We start from the raw sequence: 18,876 nt of genomic DNA, 5'->3' as shown, positions 1-18,876 counted from the left end.
GAATAAACCAATGATTTTAAATGACCCCACAAGTAGAAATCGAAAGGGTTCAGATCAGGTGAGCGTGGAGGCCAAGCAATTGGGCCACCTCTACCTATCCATCGATCAGGAAACCTTCGATCCATGTACCGGCGAGCCGTACGACTCAAGTGTGCAGGAGCGCCATCATACAAGAAGTGAATGTGTTGATGATTGATCAATAGAGTGTCTTCTAAAACATGAGGTATGGTGTTTTCCAGGAAGTTTGTGTACGCCTGCCCCGGAAGTCTGTTTACAAGTACATGGGGTCCAACTAATCGATAACCAATGATACCGGCCCACATGTTGAGGGAGAACCGCACCTGGTGATTAGATGGAACAGTTGCACGTGGGTTTTCATACGCCCATACATGCTGATTGTGGAAATTTGTTATGCCATCTCGTGTGAACTGTGCTTCATCTGTAAATAATACTAAGGCAGGAAAGTTCGGATTTACACAACACTGCTGCAAGAACCACTGACAGAACCTAACTCGTGCAGGGTAATCTGCTGGTGACAGGGCCTGTACACGTTGCAAATGATAAGGATACAGTTGATACTCTTTCAACAGTCTCCAGACAGTCGTATGAGGAACATTGACTTGCAACGCTACCTTCGTGTGCTGATAGAAGGAGTCATGTTCACAGCCTCCAGAATCTCCTCCTGTACTTCTGGAGTTGTAGATCTTGGTCGTCCCCTTCCCAAACCAGGAGAGTTAAATTTTCCATACTCGCACAGACGGTAATGGAGACGTACAAATGTCTTCCGATCTGGACATTGTCGCTGTGGGTACCTCTCCTGGTACAAACGACGAGCCAGCGCAGCATTGCCGTCCGCCTTACCGTACATAAAGTGTATCTCTGCCAGCTCTTGATTTGAATACATGTCGCAGAGTCTAACGCCTACACAACACTGAATGTAACCTTCGTCTCGGAATGAACTGTCAGAGTGCCCTCTTAATGTCTCCTTTGACGGCAACGACCTGCGGAAAGAAAAACGTTCCGGTGAATTTCAATGTTGTGAAGGCCATAACTCGGAAATAAAGCATTTCCGGACACATGTTGTAATGAACTATTTTGATTGTCTACATGTGGGAAATACCTGAAATTATGCCCCGTATTTTTAAACACCCTGTATATATATACATACATACACACATAATGTAAAAATTAATTTCTCATCCTAGAGAATTTATCTGTTAATGGTAACAACATGGAGTCAGGCTACAAAGGGAAAAACACTGTAGGAGAGGGATTCGATCCGGTGCTGTGGAGCGAACTTCGGCGTAGGCTATATAATATATGGTGGTATTGTTATTTTGGAACTGTTATTTGGAACCTAGTATTTTCATGGAACTGGAACAGTTGGAACTGTTACGAGAAAATAATAACTTTTCCCATCTCTAGCATGTATGAAGTATGAAGACAGGATTGGGAAGAAAGCGTATCGTGGCCTTTTGTAATTGGTTCACTGGCGTTCAGAAATATCTGACCTACAATTTTCTTATCATGTAAACGAACTTTCTAACCACGGAACTAAAGCTATAACAAATTCACAAAATTTGAAATAGTTCCGCTAGTTCTTAATTGGTAACTCTATTATTGAAACGGGTAAAAATGTATTCGGGAAAATGGTGATATAGATTAATTATAAATTATTCTCATAATTAACAGTATCGGCGGTTTCCCGCTAAACTTAGTGCTTTTACATCATTAGAGAGGGATGAAATTTTGAATTCTATAATGCGGGTATATTTATGCACGATTGGTGACAATCTATTCATAAAAGTAATAACTAAAGAAGTCACACTTACATGAAAAAATTATCTATCCTTATCGATTAGTAGGCGTCAGGTACATTTGAACGCCAGTGTACTATCCCGGTTTTTATTTGCCTTGGAAAACAATAAAAGCCCAAGACAGCCATGGACGGAACCTCGAACCTCCCGAATAAAAAGCAGACATGCTAACGACGACACCACCATTTATCTCTTCCTCATTATCATAATCTTTAGAGCTAGGAAGTTGCTACCGAAACTGTTAAGTTGTGTGAGCTTGGACTATATAAATGTTAAATGTTATGTTTTATTTAACGACGCTCGCAACTGCAGAGGTTATATCAGCGTCGCCGGATGTGCCGGAATTTTGTCCCGCAGGAGTTCTTTTACATGCCAGTAAATCTACTGACATGAGCCTGTCGCATTTAAGCACACTTAAATGCCATCGACCTGGCCCGGGATCGAACCCGCAACCTTGCGCATAGAAGGCCAGCGCTATACCAACTTGCCAACCAGGTCGACTGGACTATATATCTTCCGAGTGAAAAGTAATAGAGCGTCTCTCGGTGTCAGTGAAGCAGAACGGCAAACATAAACAGCCGGGTGGTAACCAAACATGTGCTCCAATCGTCCACAGTCTTAGAACAAGAAAATAATATTAAAAAAAAAAAATTTGTAATCGCAACTTCCAATCTAAATTAATTTACTCATACATATAAAAATAACATAAAATAAAACAATTATGATTCTAGCCTCATTATAACAAATAACAATGAACATTTTCATTTTATCAAAAGAAATACATCAGAACAAAAAACAATATTATTTTGTACTCTGAAAATATTCGTTCCACGTCACAAGAAGTTACTGGAGCAAATCTGAAATATAACACAATATTTATTAGTATCATCAGGTGAACAATTACTTTGTGAATCTAATAGTGTACCTTTTATGTGGGATATAATATTAAACCCATAATCGTTTACAACAAAATTTTTCGTTTCTAGCTAGGAAGTTCGTATTGTAATTCCGATGTTGAACTTGGACTGTAACGCAACCGAATGCAATAGCAGCACGAGACGTGAACATTTAACGAAGAATAATCCGGAAAAAAATAAATGTGTTACACTATCCTGTTTGCATAATTATTTAATGACGGATGAGTTTTGGAATCATGCATAATATTCACATTACGTAATAATAACAGAATAGCTCACTTTGTTCAGAACCTACAATATTAATAAGTATAAATTAACAATATTCTTCAAACTGTCCACACTTGTGGAGTAACGGTTAGCGCGTCTAGCCGCGAAACCAGATGGCCCAGGTTCAATTCCCGGTCGGGGCAAGTTACCTGCTTGAGGTTTTTTCCGGTGTTGCTGGGTAACTTTCGGTGTTGGACCCCGGACTCATTTCACCGGCATTATCACCTTCATCTCATTCAGACTCTAAATAACCTAAGATGTTGATAAAGCGTCGTAAAATAACCTATTAAAATAAGTAAAAAATTCTTCAAACTATTCACGACTCTACACAGATCCACAGAATGCCATTATGCGTTGTTTGTCAACATGATATCTATACTCCTCGCTGAGCTCAACTGAAATCTACTGTTTTGGTACGAATTTCCTACCTCTGATAATCATCAAACATTTATATTAATAAAATAAAAATTAGAAATAAATAAATAATAATATATGAATTAAATTCATTTCTCCCATTTACAGATTCGATATTGTAATCTACCAACAACTAAAATAATTTAACTTCTTCTGTCTGCGAGCGTTGCTTTTATTGGTCTATCTGGGTCTGAATAGCAGACTAGACACTGTCATTATCTCAAAATAAAACTTTCTGGAGAATGATTTGTGATCAAACAAAAGTTAAAGTTGCCACGTATATACGCTTTGGGATCTAGGGATCTAGGGGGTGTTCTATTATATCTAAATGTTCACGCTAGTAACTAGTTACTACCAACACTTCGAACGCCTATGCCCTAATAACGAATATCTGACACTTATTTGGGACTAAGTGAATGTCCAAAACTCTTCTGAACATTGACAAGGAAACAGAAAAAAAACCCTAATGTAACTGACACTTTTTAAATGAATTCAAAATAACCAGAATATGCCAATTTAAAGTCATATAATTTTAAAATTTTCTGTAAGTTCTTAGTTCTTATAGACTTAACTTGGTTGAGAATTTTATGATACAGTCTTACGAGGTCAGAAATCTCATTAAAGTTTTAGGAGCCGTATATGACTCCGATTGCTTTAGTTTCTTTCCAATACTAAACTTAAGAATAAGAAGTCAATACAATGGGGAACGAGCACTTCATAAGCATCAATACCATATTCCTTAGATTTCTTTTGATATGTTTACTAATGCCAGTTTACGTTGGTGAATTGTCATAAAAACTATGGGTACAGTTATATTAATTGTATTAAAATAATAGTAGGCCTAATAATAACAATTATTATTATATTTATTTATATAGATTTCTAATAATAATAATAATAATAATAATAATAATAATAATAATAATAACAACAATGCAATTCCTTTATTGAGTTCTGATGACAATGTGGCAGTCAAAAAATCATTAGCACATACAACTGCAGAAATGGCAAGAAAATATAATTTCAATGTAGTAGTTTAGGCTATTGATTTAAATAGCACTGATGGTATAATAAAATACCTTACAAAATGATACAGTGAAAAGCTATTGATGAAAAGAATCTTATACGTAGATATACTAACCAACATCGACCTGATTAACTTACATGAGAAAAACAAAATAAAATGGTAGAACTTGAAACTTGCAGTTGTCAACACATAATAACATTTTGAAAACTTGTAAAAATTATCATCATTCATCTGTACTTGGCAGAAGAAACAAAAACACTGGTCTTGCCATTGATTATTGGGAATCTTAACTATTTCAATGAATACGCTCCATTTATTCATCATTTCGGTAAATACAGGGTGCGGCAGTAGGATATGACGGTTTTTATAGCCCTGTTATGGGACACTCAGGACGAATTAAAAGAAAACACATATACTGGAAGTAATGTAGTACAATGCAATTGATTAATGTCTGATTACTTTTTAAAAACTATATTTCGTAAGTAGCCTCCATAGCAACGAATGCATTCCTGCAATCTGCTATGAAAGTTCTGCATAACTCGCCCCAACAAGACAGGTTGATGGCGCTAATTTCGTTCCTCATGTTTTGTTTCAGCTGGATGATGGTCCGAGGCTTGTTGCGATACACCCTACTTTCGAGATAAGTCCATAGGAAGTAAGCAGCTGCAGTCAGGTCAGGAGATCTTGGTGGCCAGGCAATGTCTCCAAATCGTGAAATTATTCGTCCTGGAAACATGTTTCGCAGACAGTTCATTGAACCATGAACAGTGTGCGCTGGTTACTTCCTACGGGGTGATCTCAAAAGTAGGATGCATCGTAACAAACCTAGCATCATCATCCAGCTGAAACATAACATACGGAAGGAAGTTAGTGCCAACGAACCTGTTTTCTTTTTTTCGGGGGTGGGCGAGTTATGCAGAACTTATCTAGCAGATTGTACGAATGTATTCGTTGCTGTGGAGGCTACTTAGGAATGTAGTTTTTAAAAAGTAATCGGGCATTTATAAATTGCATTGTACTACATTACTTCCAGTATATGCGTTTCCTTTCAATTCGTCCTGAGTGCCCCACAACAGGACTGTAAAAACCGTCATATCACTGCCGCACCCTATGGTATGCAACATCAAGATATAAAATGGATCAGATTATTTGCCGTGATATTACCTGGGATTCGCCTTAAGAGTTGGGAAAAACCCCTGGAAAAACCAGATCTAGTACTCAGTCAAGCGAGATACGAACCCACTCCCAACCGCAGGATGGGAGCACGAATCCTGCTCGCTGACGTTTGGACCGCACCGGCGTCCAAAACTGCATGTTCAAATTTTGTGCCTCGTTTATGCAAAATCAAAATATTAAAGAAGTGAGTCCAGAGAGATCACTTGCAATGCGAATGAGTGATTTTCGTAGACTGAATTAATAAGAATGAAGGACGCATATCTGACTTCGAAGTATTTTTTTTTTTTACATTTCCCTTATTGAGCTAGATTACTCGACGTCGATTTGTCTACAAATTAAACACATGCACAGCACCTTTGGACATCTAAAATTTGCATTAAACGCATTTTGTAAGTAACATAATATAATACATGAGTGTTCTGCCCCAGGGCAGGTCTTTCACTGCAACCTCAGCATTCTCCAATCTGTCCTATTTTCTGCTTTCCTCTTTGTCTCCGCATATGATCCACATATCTTAATGTCGTCTATCACCTGATATCTCCTTCTGCCCCGAACTCTTCTCTCGTTCACAATTCCTTCCAGTGATCCTTGAGTAGGCAGTTTCTTCTCAGCCAGTGGCCCAACCAATTCCTTTTTCTCTATCTGATCAGTTTCAGCATCATTCTTTCTTCACCCACTCTTTCCAACACAGCTTCATTTCTTATTCTGTCTGTCCATTTCACACGCTCCATTATTCTCCATATCCGCATTTCAAATTATTCTTGTCGCTTCTCTTCACTTCGTCGTGATGTTCATGTTTCTGCCCCATACAATGCCACGCTCCAGATAAAGCACTTCATTAGTCTCTTCCTTAGTTCTTTTTCCAGAGACCCGCAGATGCTCCTTTTTCTATTAAAAGCTTCCTTGGCCATTACTATTCTTCTTTTGACTTCCTGGCATCAGCTCATGTTACTGCTTATCGTACACCTCAAGTATTTAAAGCTGTCCATTTGCTCTACTACCTCAGTTAGAATTCGCAAGTTTACTTTCTTTATTTTTCTTCCTATGACCATGTTCTTCGTCTTATTTGCATTTATCTTCATCCCATACTACTCATAGCTGTCATTTAGCTCCACTAGCATCCCTTAGTAACGTCTCTTCTGCTAACTACGCCATATGATCAACAAATCTTATATACTTTATTCTTCTTCCTCCTACTACCACCCCTCCCATGTTCTGAAAACAGTTCTTCACCAAATCCTCCAAGTAGCTGTTGGAACAGGGAAGGTAATAAACGGCATCCTTGTCGTACTCCTCTCTCTATTTCACTTCCTTCAGACATTTCGTCTCCTATCCTGACTTTGACTCGTGGTTTCATATAAAGATGCTGAACAATATCCTGTCTTTCCAATCCACACCTATTTTCTTCAAAATGTCCATCAGTTTGTTCCAATTCACTCTGTCAAACGTCTTTTCTAAATCCACAAATACTATATACACACTTCTTTATTCTTCTCTAGATATCTTTCGCCGATTGTTCTCCTTCCTGACATTGTACACCACACACCTATCTTTTGATCATGTAACAGCAGTTCCAAAATGTTATGTGGATTTTCAACGCTCCAATATCTATCGTTTTGTTTATTTACATAGTCACAGAGGTGAAACCATGACTCGTCACTGAAAAATACTAAAGTGGGGTCTACTAAGCCATCATGGATTGATTGCTGGTACCAGTTACAAACATTTATCCTAGCCACGTTGTCTGGGGGAAAAACTGATGCACTACACGGGTTGTGTACGGTTTTAACTTCAATTTAGTGGCGTGTTGAACTGAGGTCTTTGACATCCTACTTCCTGGTCTAATCTGTGCAAAGATTTCTGAGGGCTTCGTTCTGAACGAAAACCTATTAAGACCCGTTTATTCACTCGATGCTTCTTATTTTGAACCGAGCCTGTCTCGTTAAACTTCTTTACAAGCCTTATATTGTTTTCTTGTTTGGCACAGGATCATCGGGGAAACACGTCTGAATTTACGGCAACACGTTCTCCAGGTATATTTCACGAAAGTCTTGCATATAAAAATGCAGTGTTCTATAGTCTACTGTACATCACAACATAACTGTGCACAACAGAGAAGCAATGAATACTGATTTGAGAGAGCCGTGGGAATCTAATGTACTAAAGTCCCGTCGCTCTTATTTCCGGTAGCCAATCACGTTGCAGGTTGGCTATATTTAAACATATACGTCTTGTCATTCGCTGCTAATGACGTTATGCACTTCCTAAGGCTCGATAAATACTTAATATAATAACAGCGACGCGACTATAGTGAGAGGCATTACGCCGGGACTCACATCGTTTCCGCCCACCAACCAGTTTTCACGGTAGTGGGCGACATTTTGGCTCGAATGCTCTGTACTTCGCCTATCAGCAGAACATGATCTGAGTTAATATCCGCTCCTGGTAAAGTCTTTGCATTTTTTAAGCAATTTCGGAATCTTTCCTGTATCAGTATATAGCCTATCTGATATCTGCTTTTGTCCCTTGCGCATGTACACGTATGTATATCTTTTCGTTTATGTTGTTGGAATAATGTATTTACAACAATCATCGCATTTTTTTTTTTTTACAAAAATTCATCAAAGATTCTCCTGTCATTTCTTTTTCCCAATCCATATTTTCCAACTGTCCTTCCATCTTGTACTTCTCCTACTACTGCGTTCCAGTTGCCCATTAGGATTACGCATACTCCCTTCTTCTCCTCCTCCTCCTCCTCAACTATCTCTTCTATCTTGTCATAGCTTTATTCCACTAATATAATATAATATAATTTATGAATCGCGCTGTAGGCAGGATCACGTTCAAAGACAATGTCCTGTGAATAACAGTGGTTCTGGGGACAGCCATGAAAATGTAAAAATCCACGACAGTTTGCTTCCTTCTTTGATAAAAAAAAATTGGCAGCGGGACTCGAAACGGGGCATGACGGACAACGGGAGGATATCATGAGAGATGACTGGGACTCGAGAATGCTCAGTAGCAGCAAGTTGGAGCTTACCTTCTCATCGTCATCGCTGGAATCCGAGAGTTTGAGGTCTTTCTCCAAGTTATCGGAAAGAGGATCTGTCACAGCATTCCTGCAACAAGGACATAACAAAACATTTATTACAAGTTACGCAAACCACAACCCCTTAAAATTAAAGGTTGCATAAATAAATCATTAATCATGTTCATCTCAAGGAAATCAAAGCAAAAATATCTTAACAAAAACAACCATTCAACATTCTGTCCCAGAGCGTACGGAGATTTGATTAGTTGTTCATAAGCTATATTGGCGCGACATCATGCTTGGTGCGTGACATATGTAGTATCAGGAAACACTTGCATCTTGTTTATAGTGCAGCAGACTTTCTATTCATGATTCCAAACCAGACCTCACAGACTGTTGAAAATGCATTCCAGTGATAAAGATTGATACTGCGATGACCTTTCATACAATTTAAATTATTTTTGCATTTATTTTTACTAGTAGTAGCAGTGTTAAAGCCATAAAGCCTTCTCTTTCACTCAACCAGTACAAAAATACATAGCAAATATAAATAATCGATACAGAAAACAATAATAAGAAGAAATAGAAGAGCTGAATGTAGGCTTAATGTGTTTAGTTACACGTTATTCTAAAAGTTAAACAATTACAATTTAATGTTAAATAAGACAATTTGAATCGAAAGAATGTTAATGAAGAAGAATTGATATATCAAAAATAAATATTGTACAAAAGTAATATTTGAAGATCATATTTTAGAGACGAAAAACAGTCTTTCTGATAATCGGCTTTGAAAGTAGTTAATGTCTGACAATTCTTTACATTATGTACACTAAAATACGTTATTTCACTACTTACACTATCATAAAGAATGAAGGCTTACATTGATCAAACATTACTTACGCTATTGTACACAATTTACAAAATAAGTATGTAGGCTATTATGAAATATACCTTGCATTACAATACACAACACACTATATAAGCTTAATAATGTAAATAATGTTTGATCACTGTAATGCACAATATAAATAGTAAAAATATCGTATTCTAGTGTACATAGTGTAAATAACTTAAATTGTTAATATTAGTGCAACTGATAAAGTGGCCCATGTTTTGTTCTGCCCCACTTGACGAAACAAGATTCGCATGAACCGTCAGTCAAATACTCACTTGCTAGATGTACGCGCAACGTTCACTTAAAAAGCTCCAGTAATACTTAATCTTGTAACCTTGTTCTGCGTCACTCAGACCGATCTAGTAGATGAAGGCATACTCTTTTTGCACATGTTTCACACAACATTAGTAACTCCAAAATCTTCTTACGTCCCTTTCACTCATTATTAATACACGGTGTAACAAAGATGCATCATCAAACTTTTGGGAGCACATTTCTCATACTTAAAGGATAAGGACATTTATGCACACAGGTCCGGAAACGAACTCTCCCCCTCACCTCATGTTAGAGCTCTCTGTCTGTACACTGCAAACACACAGAATAGTAGTCTGACAACACAACTTTTTATTTATTTTTGATATGGAATGTGATCCAAGGCATAGGCACAGTATTAGAACACTCTATATTAAATAATATCAATATCTGAAATATATATCTGAATAAATTGAACTTTGAGAAGGGATAATTATGTTTAGGAAGTGTTGTCACTTCGGACCAATATACTGTAGTTTTGTTAATTCGGCCACAGAAGATGTTGATATTATATTAATCATACAGGAAATGAAATTCATGACCGTAAAAATGCTGCTTGAAAGCAACATCATATAATTAGCAAAATTTGATTTGTTATATTGAATTATTTTAAAGTTACAATTTTATTGCTCGTTTGTTAAAATGTGTATATGATAACGTTATGCAATTTCTGTTCTTTTGTTTTGTGTGTTTGTGGAAAATATAATTTCAATTAATGCTCCATCATACATGTTGTAACTAAAACCTTGTGCATCCCTCGTGTTTATCGTACGGCTCGTCCTCCCCCCACATACCCTACCTGCACTTCGTTTACGTTTTCACTGTGCCTAAACGAGACGCTCTACTGGGTACCTATCAGCCATATTACCACTGAAAACTTCTCCAAACAAAAGTAACTATCAATAACTAAAACAATAGTAACAAAATACTAGTGGAAACCACTATGGACGACAATAAATATCAAATTTGAAGTTAACTCAACTGTTAGTTAGAAGTGCTGATAGATATACGAGGCGCATCCAGAAAGTAAGTTTCCCGATTTTTTTCCCTTGAAAGTAAACGTAATTAGCCGTGTCAATTCCGCATGCGTAACAGATCTATGACGTATCAATCATATGCCAGCCGGACAGGTCCCGCCTGGTGCCAGTAGAGTGGCAGCAGTGGTCCGAAATGGAAGCTCTTATTCCTTCTCCCGCCGCCTGCGAGGTTCGGTCGGTGATAAAGTTCTTTAATGCACACAGCATTGCGCCAATTGAAGGGTACACGGGAATAACGATCAAGGTCCATTTTAGAAAGTTTCGAGAAAAACGAATTTTAAAGTTTAAGCACTTAATACTTTATGTATGTATTTAATAGAAATTGACGTAGTGGAATTTCAAGAACGGTGATTTCTTATTACTAGCTAGACCATATGATAGTACTTCCTTTCCACTATAAGATAGCATTATTAATTCAATTTCGATTCTTGATGGACCTTGATAGTTTTTCCCGTGTACCCTTCAATTGAAATTCATCGGCAGCTCTGTCAGGTCTATGGCCCGAACCTCATGAGTAATCAGATGGTGCGTCGCTGGTGTAGGCAGTTTTCCGAAGATCGTCAAAGTGTCCATGATGAAGAGCGCAGTGGGCGACCGTCCCTCATCACTGATGATCGTGTTGAGCTGGTGCGGCAGTGCATCATAGAGAACCGTCGCTTTACGATTACGGAGCTGAGCAGCTATTTTCCGCAGATATCGCCATCCTTGTTGCATGAGATTGTCACTAAGCACCTGCTGTTCAAAAAAGTGTGTGCCAGGTGGGTGCCGAAAAACCTGACACCCGAACACAAAATGCAACGTTAGGAGCAGCACTTGCATTTCTGCAACGGTATCACGACGACAGGATCGTCACGGGCGATGAGACTTGGATTTCGCACTTCACCCGGAAACCAAGCAGCAGTCAATGCATTGGCGGCATAGTGGATCTCCGGTCAGGACGAAATTCAAACAGACGCTGTCGGTACGGAAAGTGATGTGCACGGTGTTATGGGACAGGAAGGGCATTCTGCTCATTGACTTCCTTCCAAGAGGTGAAACAGTGAACGCTGACCGTTACTGTGAAACACTGCGAAAATTGCGACGTGCCATTCTAAACAAGAGGCGTGGAATGCTTACTGCAGGTGTTGTGCTCCTCCATGACAATGCTCGTCCACATACGGCTCGGCGCACAGCAGCTGTTTTGACGGAATTTGGCTGGGAGTTGTTTGATCACCCACCCTACAGTCCTGATCTTGCTCCCAGAGATTTTCACGTTTTCTTGCACCTCAAGAAATTCCTGTCCGGCGAGCGCTTTGGCAACGACGAAGAGCTAAAGACGTCTATCACACGCTGGTTCCATTCGCAGGCGGCAGAGTTCTACGACAGAGGGATACAAAAGTTGATCCCACGATACAAGTGTCTCAATTCTGATGGTGGCTATGTTGAAAAATAGCTGAAACATTCTTGTACCTGTTGCCAATAAATGCTTTCCTGAGAGTTTGTGTTCTTTAAAAAAAAATAGGGAAACTTACTTTCTGGATTCACCTCGTACATTTAACTTTCCGAAAACCCATGAAGGTTATAAGTGCAGTTAAATTTATGAGAGCACTTAAGTAACTGAGAATTAACTGAGATGTACCAAAAACCGGGCACAAGGAGATATAACAGAACCTATGGTATATAACACGTTTTATTCTTTCCGATATGAACTATAAGGAATACGTCTTTCAAGTTTTTCTCATGCCCTTTATTAAATAAACTGTTATATTTGTGCAAGTGCAAAAGTCAATTTTAGTAACTTGTTTTTGACGAAAATGAAAACTATGATTGAATGAATACAGGCCCTGGCGCAGTTATCTAGCGTCGAAGGGAATGGTGATACCGAGATCTTGTTTTGGCAAAATGAATCCCAGGATTTGCTATGGGAGTAAATCTACCGCCCTCAAATTCGTCTTAAGTTGAGGAAAAACCAAATAAGGTAATAAACTCAAGTAGGAACTTTTGGCCATGAACCCTGTACTTATTTCGCTTGCATTGTCACCTTCATTTCACTCAGACACTAGATAACCATCGCAGTTGATAAAATGTCGTAAAATCAACTAATTAAAAATAAGCTCAAGTGAGATTCGAACTCAGGAATTAGTGTAGTCTCGGAGTACAAAACCCACTCGCTACCCCTAGGCCAGGCCGATGGCTAAAGTGAACTCGACACCATTTAAATCTCGAACAACACGTGTTTACTGCGTAGTAATGAATTCAGGTCAGTATTATCTATTACTTGTATTAAGAAATTCTTCAAGTCTAATGGAAAATGTTGTATAAACACTCTTTTTAAGTTTCTTCTCAAGAACACGTTCACAGATCCCATAGTCTATTGGAACAGTGCATATTTCTTGTCTGTTTATCGTTGTGGCCGAGAATTACGAGGGTAGAAGAAATGGTTGAACTGCACGTAGATAAACAGAATAACCATTCCATAAGGCGTAGGATGTCGCTCGATATAGGACCAAGAAATGGAGAGGTCAAACATTTCGCGGTAAAGCAAGAGTCGAAAAGCTGGGGAGGCAGAGGCAGCGAGGCGGGGGATAATTACGCCCCAATGAAACACTGTGCGTGAGACAAATCGCTAAAAATGAGTGGATGGCTTGAAGAGGGGGTATTTCATCCCTTCTCTGTATTCATGGTCCGTTGTATCATCGCAGCACAGAAGGGGTTGCAGTTACGTCATGACTGCGTCATGGCAAGTCTCCCCCTACACACAATATGATGGGAACCTGACTTCGCGCTCGACATATCCTATGCTGAAGAGTGAAGAACAATGTGGCCATCTGCATCGCAAGAATGTTCGGGATGACTCACACAGGCTACACCATGCTATAATAGCCCATTCAATTTCACTACAGAATACTCACTTCCGTACATAAAAGGTTAACTCTAGAGACAGGAATCTTAGCCACTACTTTTTTAATGATTACACTGAACAAGAATTTTGCTCCGACTGAAAACTACGTGTCTCTTATTGTTTGGTGTGCGCTGAATCCGAAAATACTGTATATCTCTTTTCTTTGTATCACGTTAGGTTTTGAAGATATACTATAATTTCACTTTTTGATAAGCGTTCTCCCAGGAAACATCTGGCGCAGGTTGGGGGTTGTAAACCAAAACAAAAGCTAATGAATTTTATGAGTTTATGACCTAATTCCGGTTTGTTATGGTTGTTGGCATGTTCGTTTGTACTTATAATAAATAAACAGATATTGATCCCTTCTATTCAGTAAATTTCATAAGAGTTCAAAGTGAGATCTACTGAATGAACAAACAAGGGTGTGGTTTTCAGTATTTAAAAGAAAAGTTTACCAGTTTGAATGAAGACAAATTAAAAAAGGGCATTTTCATCGGTCCACAAATTCGCAAAGTTATGGCTGACTTTGTTTGAGGAAAAACTTTCCGTTATAGAAAAAAAAAAATAGCATGGCGCGCTTTCAAAGATGTTTGTTCAAATTTCCTTGAAAATTGTATGGCAGACAACTACAATGAACTTGCGGAAACCATGTTAAGTGCATATGAGAATATACTTTTTACATTCTCATTGGATTTATTTCTTCCTAACCTTGGAGCGGTAAGCGACGAGCATGGGGAAAGATTTCATCAAGAAATATCTGAAATGGAAAGGCGATATAAAGGAAGATCATCATCCAGCATGCTTGCAGACTATTGGTGGTTCCTTGTAAAAGACAGTCCCGGGTCCAGTTATGAACGGAAGTTATCCAGAAAATCCTTTTAAATGACGAGATCAAATTCCGAGATTTTTCTCGTTATACACTTGAAATATTTTTATTGTTGTGTTTTTTTTTTGTGTTTTAAACTATCCAACATCATTTTTGCATCCCGTACACATTTTTCAAGTATTACGAGGCATTTTGAATCTCTAGTCTGTTGTAATTTTATCAGTAGCAGTGAAAAATAAAAAAAGTTTTTTTTATAAAAAATTCACTTCACTTTCCCCGGAAAAAGGTACGTGATGAGGCAATTTGGATTTCAAATTCAGATTTAGGGCACACACATTAGTAATATACCCCTATTTTTATTTCGAAGCAAAACAAAAAGTAAAAATTTGTTGTTCAGTGTTATTGATTAAGTATTATGATTATTAGAGGAGAAAAATTCGCTCTGACGCCGAGGATCGAACCTGGGTCCTTGGTTCTACGTACCAAGTGCTCTAACCACTGAGATACGCCGAAGTTCAATCCACAGCACTGAATCGAATCCCTCTCCTCTTGTGTTATTCCCTTTGTGGCCTGACTCCAAGTTCGACATATATGTTGACATATATTAAGTCAACTGCCATTATAGAAGGAGCGCACTCAATTGAGTGAGTTTGTGGTACTCTTTTAAGTTAAGTCTGTTCAGAGTTTGTGCAATGAGCCAAATAACGACGAAGAGTAGTGGTGCGCGGCGCTGTACTGTAAACAGACTACTTCCGCATCAAGGACAAACAGTACGCACATAAAAGAATTATTTGAAGAGTACGGCTATGTTGTGTATTACAAAATAATAATTAATGATCTTTGATGTGAACTTTTAAATTAAAATGTTACTGTTCCATAGGCACTATTCTTAATGAAATGTTTAAGTCTATATTAAAATTTTAACTTAAAATGTTACTGTATCATAGGTGCTACTCTTAATAACATGTTTAACCCCATATTACAATAATTTTTATGTACAATTTTAACTTAAAGTACTATTACTGTTTCATAGGGAATTACCGCTCCTAATGTAATGTTTAAACCCATATTACGATAATCTTTGTTGTAAAATCTTAACTTAAAACACCGATATGACTGTAACATAGGTACCGCTCTTAATACAATGTTTAAGTACATAGTACGGTAATCTTTGATGTAAAAATTTAACTTAAAACGCTGGTACAACTGCAACGCAGGGCACTGCACTGAATGAAATGTTTAAGCCTATAGAATCTTTGCTGTAAAATTTAACTTAAAACACCGGTACAGGTCTGCCCTTGTATACAAGTGTACTTTCCAACAAAATTTTTGAAGTGCTTGTCCTCAATTTCGTTAAATGTTGGCCTGCACCATCATTTCAAACAGATCTCTCCTAAATTCGTCCTCTGGCATTGAATTACTAGTTGAAGGCAGATCGTCAGACTCGCTTCTATCAGTTTCAAACGATTTACATAATTTTTTATTACAGTGCTGCTGTAAATACAATCTTTCAGAATAGATTATGTCAGTCTTACATAAATTACACATAATTACGTCGCCACTTACACAGATATACTGTCTTCTGAATTCCTCTACTCACTCCTGTATTGTCGCACTTGTTTTAGGCAGCTTTATTTTAACTAGTAGTGTATAATACCATAAACATAGCTAAACTGAAGCATATTGTACTCGTTTAGCAGTAAGGAAACTGTTTTAGAGTGGCCCTATGGTGCGCTTACTTGTGTTTGTGAGCAGGGTGTCTACTATATCCCGTACACACTTAATACTTATTCCAATGTTGTTGGACTAAGAAAACGGTCTTTAGTTATCTCCTTTTCAAGTCATGAAGGTGCATGGGGACATGGAGGTAAAATTCCACGCTTTCATGATCCCGGCACTAGAATGTGATGGTGCTGTCGGCACCACTTTCGATCGCCTTTTGCCTCTGGAAAAGATCCAGTATCAATTTTACAGGATGCACAGTGGACCCTGGAAGTTTTGGCAACGATATTTTCGGTCAATCTTCTATAAGCCATACTTCTTCGGACCCCAGCTATCCATCCTTTGTTCCTTAGGTCTTTCCCGTCTTCTGTTTCCCTTCCTCCAGCATCATCTTTGGTATTATATCACTTGTCATCCTCTTCACATGTCCAAACCATTTTGAAATTTTTCCTATCACTTCTAAGATTTTTTCCACATTAATAATTTCTCCAATTGTTGCATTTGTAACTTCATCCCTCCTTGATTTTCGAGAGGCCTCTAAAATATCCAGCTCTCGGCTAACCGAGATAAAGATAATCACATCATGGAATACCAGGTAATAAGAAGCCTAAGCCGTGAATTTTATAAACCAGAAATTGAATAGGCCTATACTAGAACAGTACCAAAAATAAACCACACACACAGAACACATTCTCAATACATAACTAAATTTCAGAACACACATCCTATTTAACTCTACACTACCGAACACAAACGCGTCCTTTCCCCCCAGCAAAACAATTGAAGAAACCGAAAGAATCTCGCTAGTGCTGAAGGTTACCGACACGAATTCGAAACTAGTCCACTAAAGTAATTTACCACTTAGTTTTCATTGTAACACTAGAAAGTTGTTATTGTAACTAAATTCTTAAGTGACAGAAAATGTTAAAAGAGTGTAATCAAGATGTAGCCTATGATTATTATAAATTTTATTGATAAATCATCAGAATACATATACCTAGTGCTTAGTCTACAGCACATAGGTACCTCCAAATTTACTGTTGAGAGGTATAAAAATCTTGTAAGTGATAAACTATATGCACAAAGACAAAAGTATACGGGGTACTCACTGTTGCAGCATCTCTTTGAACAGATGTGTGTGATAGTCTTTTCAGTAGAGAGTACGACGGAACAGTTGATTGCATGTTGCAATTTCTTCAAATTGATTTTTGAGCTATTCCTGTGTAATTTGTATGTATACAGGGCGATTCACGAGGATTTATCGTCACTTACGGAGCTGATTTCCGAAGACATGTTGAGCAAAAAAGTTATATAAACATGGGTCCTATTCTCAATATTTACAGAATAACGTTTCTTTATTGGAGCGCATTGCTGTGAACAACGCGTGACCTTGATCAGCGAGCAGTCAGCAGCCAACGCGAGCACGTGCACGTGACAATGTCGTGTCTACAACTGTTTCACTAACGGGATTCGTGCTCAATAAGTCAGAGTGTTGCTCTTGGCATCTGCTACGGGACTGAAACAGAACTGGATGATGTTGGAACGCTTTTTCGGATCATCGTGTACTAAATCCAGAGATGCTGTAACTGTGATCATCTTTGCCTGAGAACGGGCTGCTTAATATTGTTATCGTTTCGCAGCTAATTCAAATTGCAGAAAATAGAATTTCGACAATTTTCTACAAAAGGTAACAAAAAATTTGGAAGGTACGAATTCCGCTAATTCGATGTCGTGTACTGGGGGACTCTTTCATCTAAAAAGAAAAAAATGATTTTTAAAAATTATTCACTTATGTACTTTATTTATTATACTTTTAATCAAAATTGCATGTTGAAAATGTAATTAATTATTTCAATACTGAAATAATTTTCATTCTCTTTCTTTCTGGCGAAAATTTAAATTCAATCTCTAGTTTTATTATTCATCTGCACTGTCACTTTCCATCTTAACCTCATTGTTGTGAACAGTCGATCATATCTTTTTTCAGTATCCAGGAGACTTCGGTGAGAGTATGCGTGGGATGGATGAAGGATCTTGTCTGCCAAGTCACAAACACGTGAGGAGCTACTTGCGCGCATCATGCATACCGCTACGGAAATCAAAGATGCCCGTATACAGTTACGCAGAGCGACGAGTGCCGTTCACAAGCTTGCGGCCAAGTGTATCGAAACGGACGGCGACATTTTTGAAAATATGTTGTAAACTCTCTAAGACTGTAAATTAGGATGCAAAATTGAACTGCAAATAATCAAGTCGGTGGAAGTAATAAATGTTGTGATAAGTGCGTAAGAATAATGTAATTTTCTAGTTAAAATAGAAAAAATATGTCTGTACGAAGCAACTAAGGAGTTCACAGAACATTTTTAGCTTCACAGTACTTGCCAATTAAAGAAATTATACTTCTGGTTCATTCTGTATTTGTATTATTCTTTTACCTTCAAACTAAATAAAACAGGTATTTTACAAACAACTTAAAATTAATATAATTCTGAAAATATTGAGAATAGGAACCATGTTTATGTGACTTTTCTGCTCAAAAGTCTTCAGAAATAAG

General features: G+C 37.9%; 1 protein-coding gene across 6 annotated transcripts in view; it reads right to left on the bottom strand.

Moving 5' to 3' along the window:
• lilli (AF4/FMR2 family member lilliputian) overlaps nucleotides 1-18,876 on the bottom strand; it is a 1,088,977-nt gene that overhangs the window by 94,279 nt on the left and 975,822 nt on the right. For all 6 annotated transcript variants that reach the window (XM_069839798.1, XM_069839799.1, XM_069839800.1 and 3 more), the window contains one exon: nucleotides 8,659-8,737. In XM_069839798.1, the coding sequence (XP_069695899.1) occupies nucleotides 8,659-8,737 (79 nt within the window). The remainder of the gene's footprint in view (nucleotides 1-8,658; nucleotides 8,738-18,876) is intronic.

This window comes from Periplaneta americana, chromosome 11 (genome assembly GCF_040183065.1).
Source record: "Periplaneta americana isolate PAMFEO1 chromosome 11, P.americana_PAMFEO1_priV1, whole genome shotgun sequence".
Lineage (NCBI taxonomy): Eukaryota > Metazoa > Arthropoda > Insecta > Blattodea > Blattidae > Periplaneta > Periplaneta americana.
Note: the sequence above shows the minus strand (reverse complement) of the source record. Positions and strands in the feature narration are given on the sequence as shown.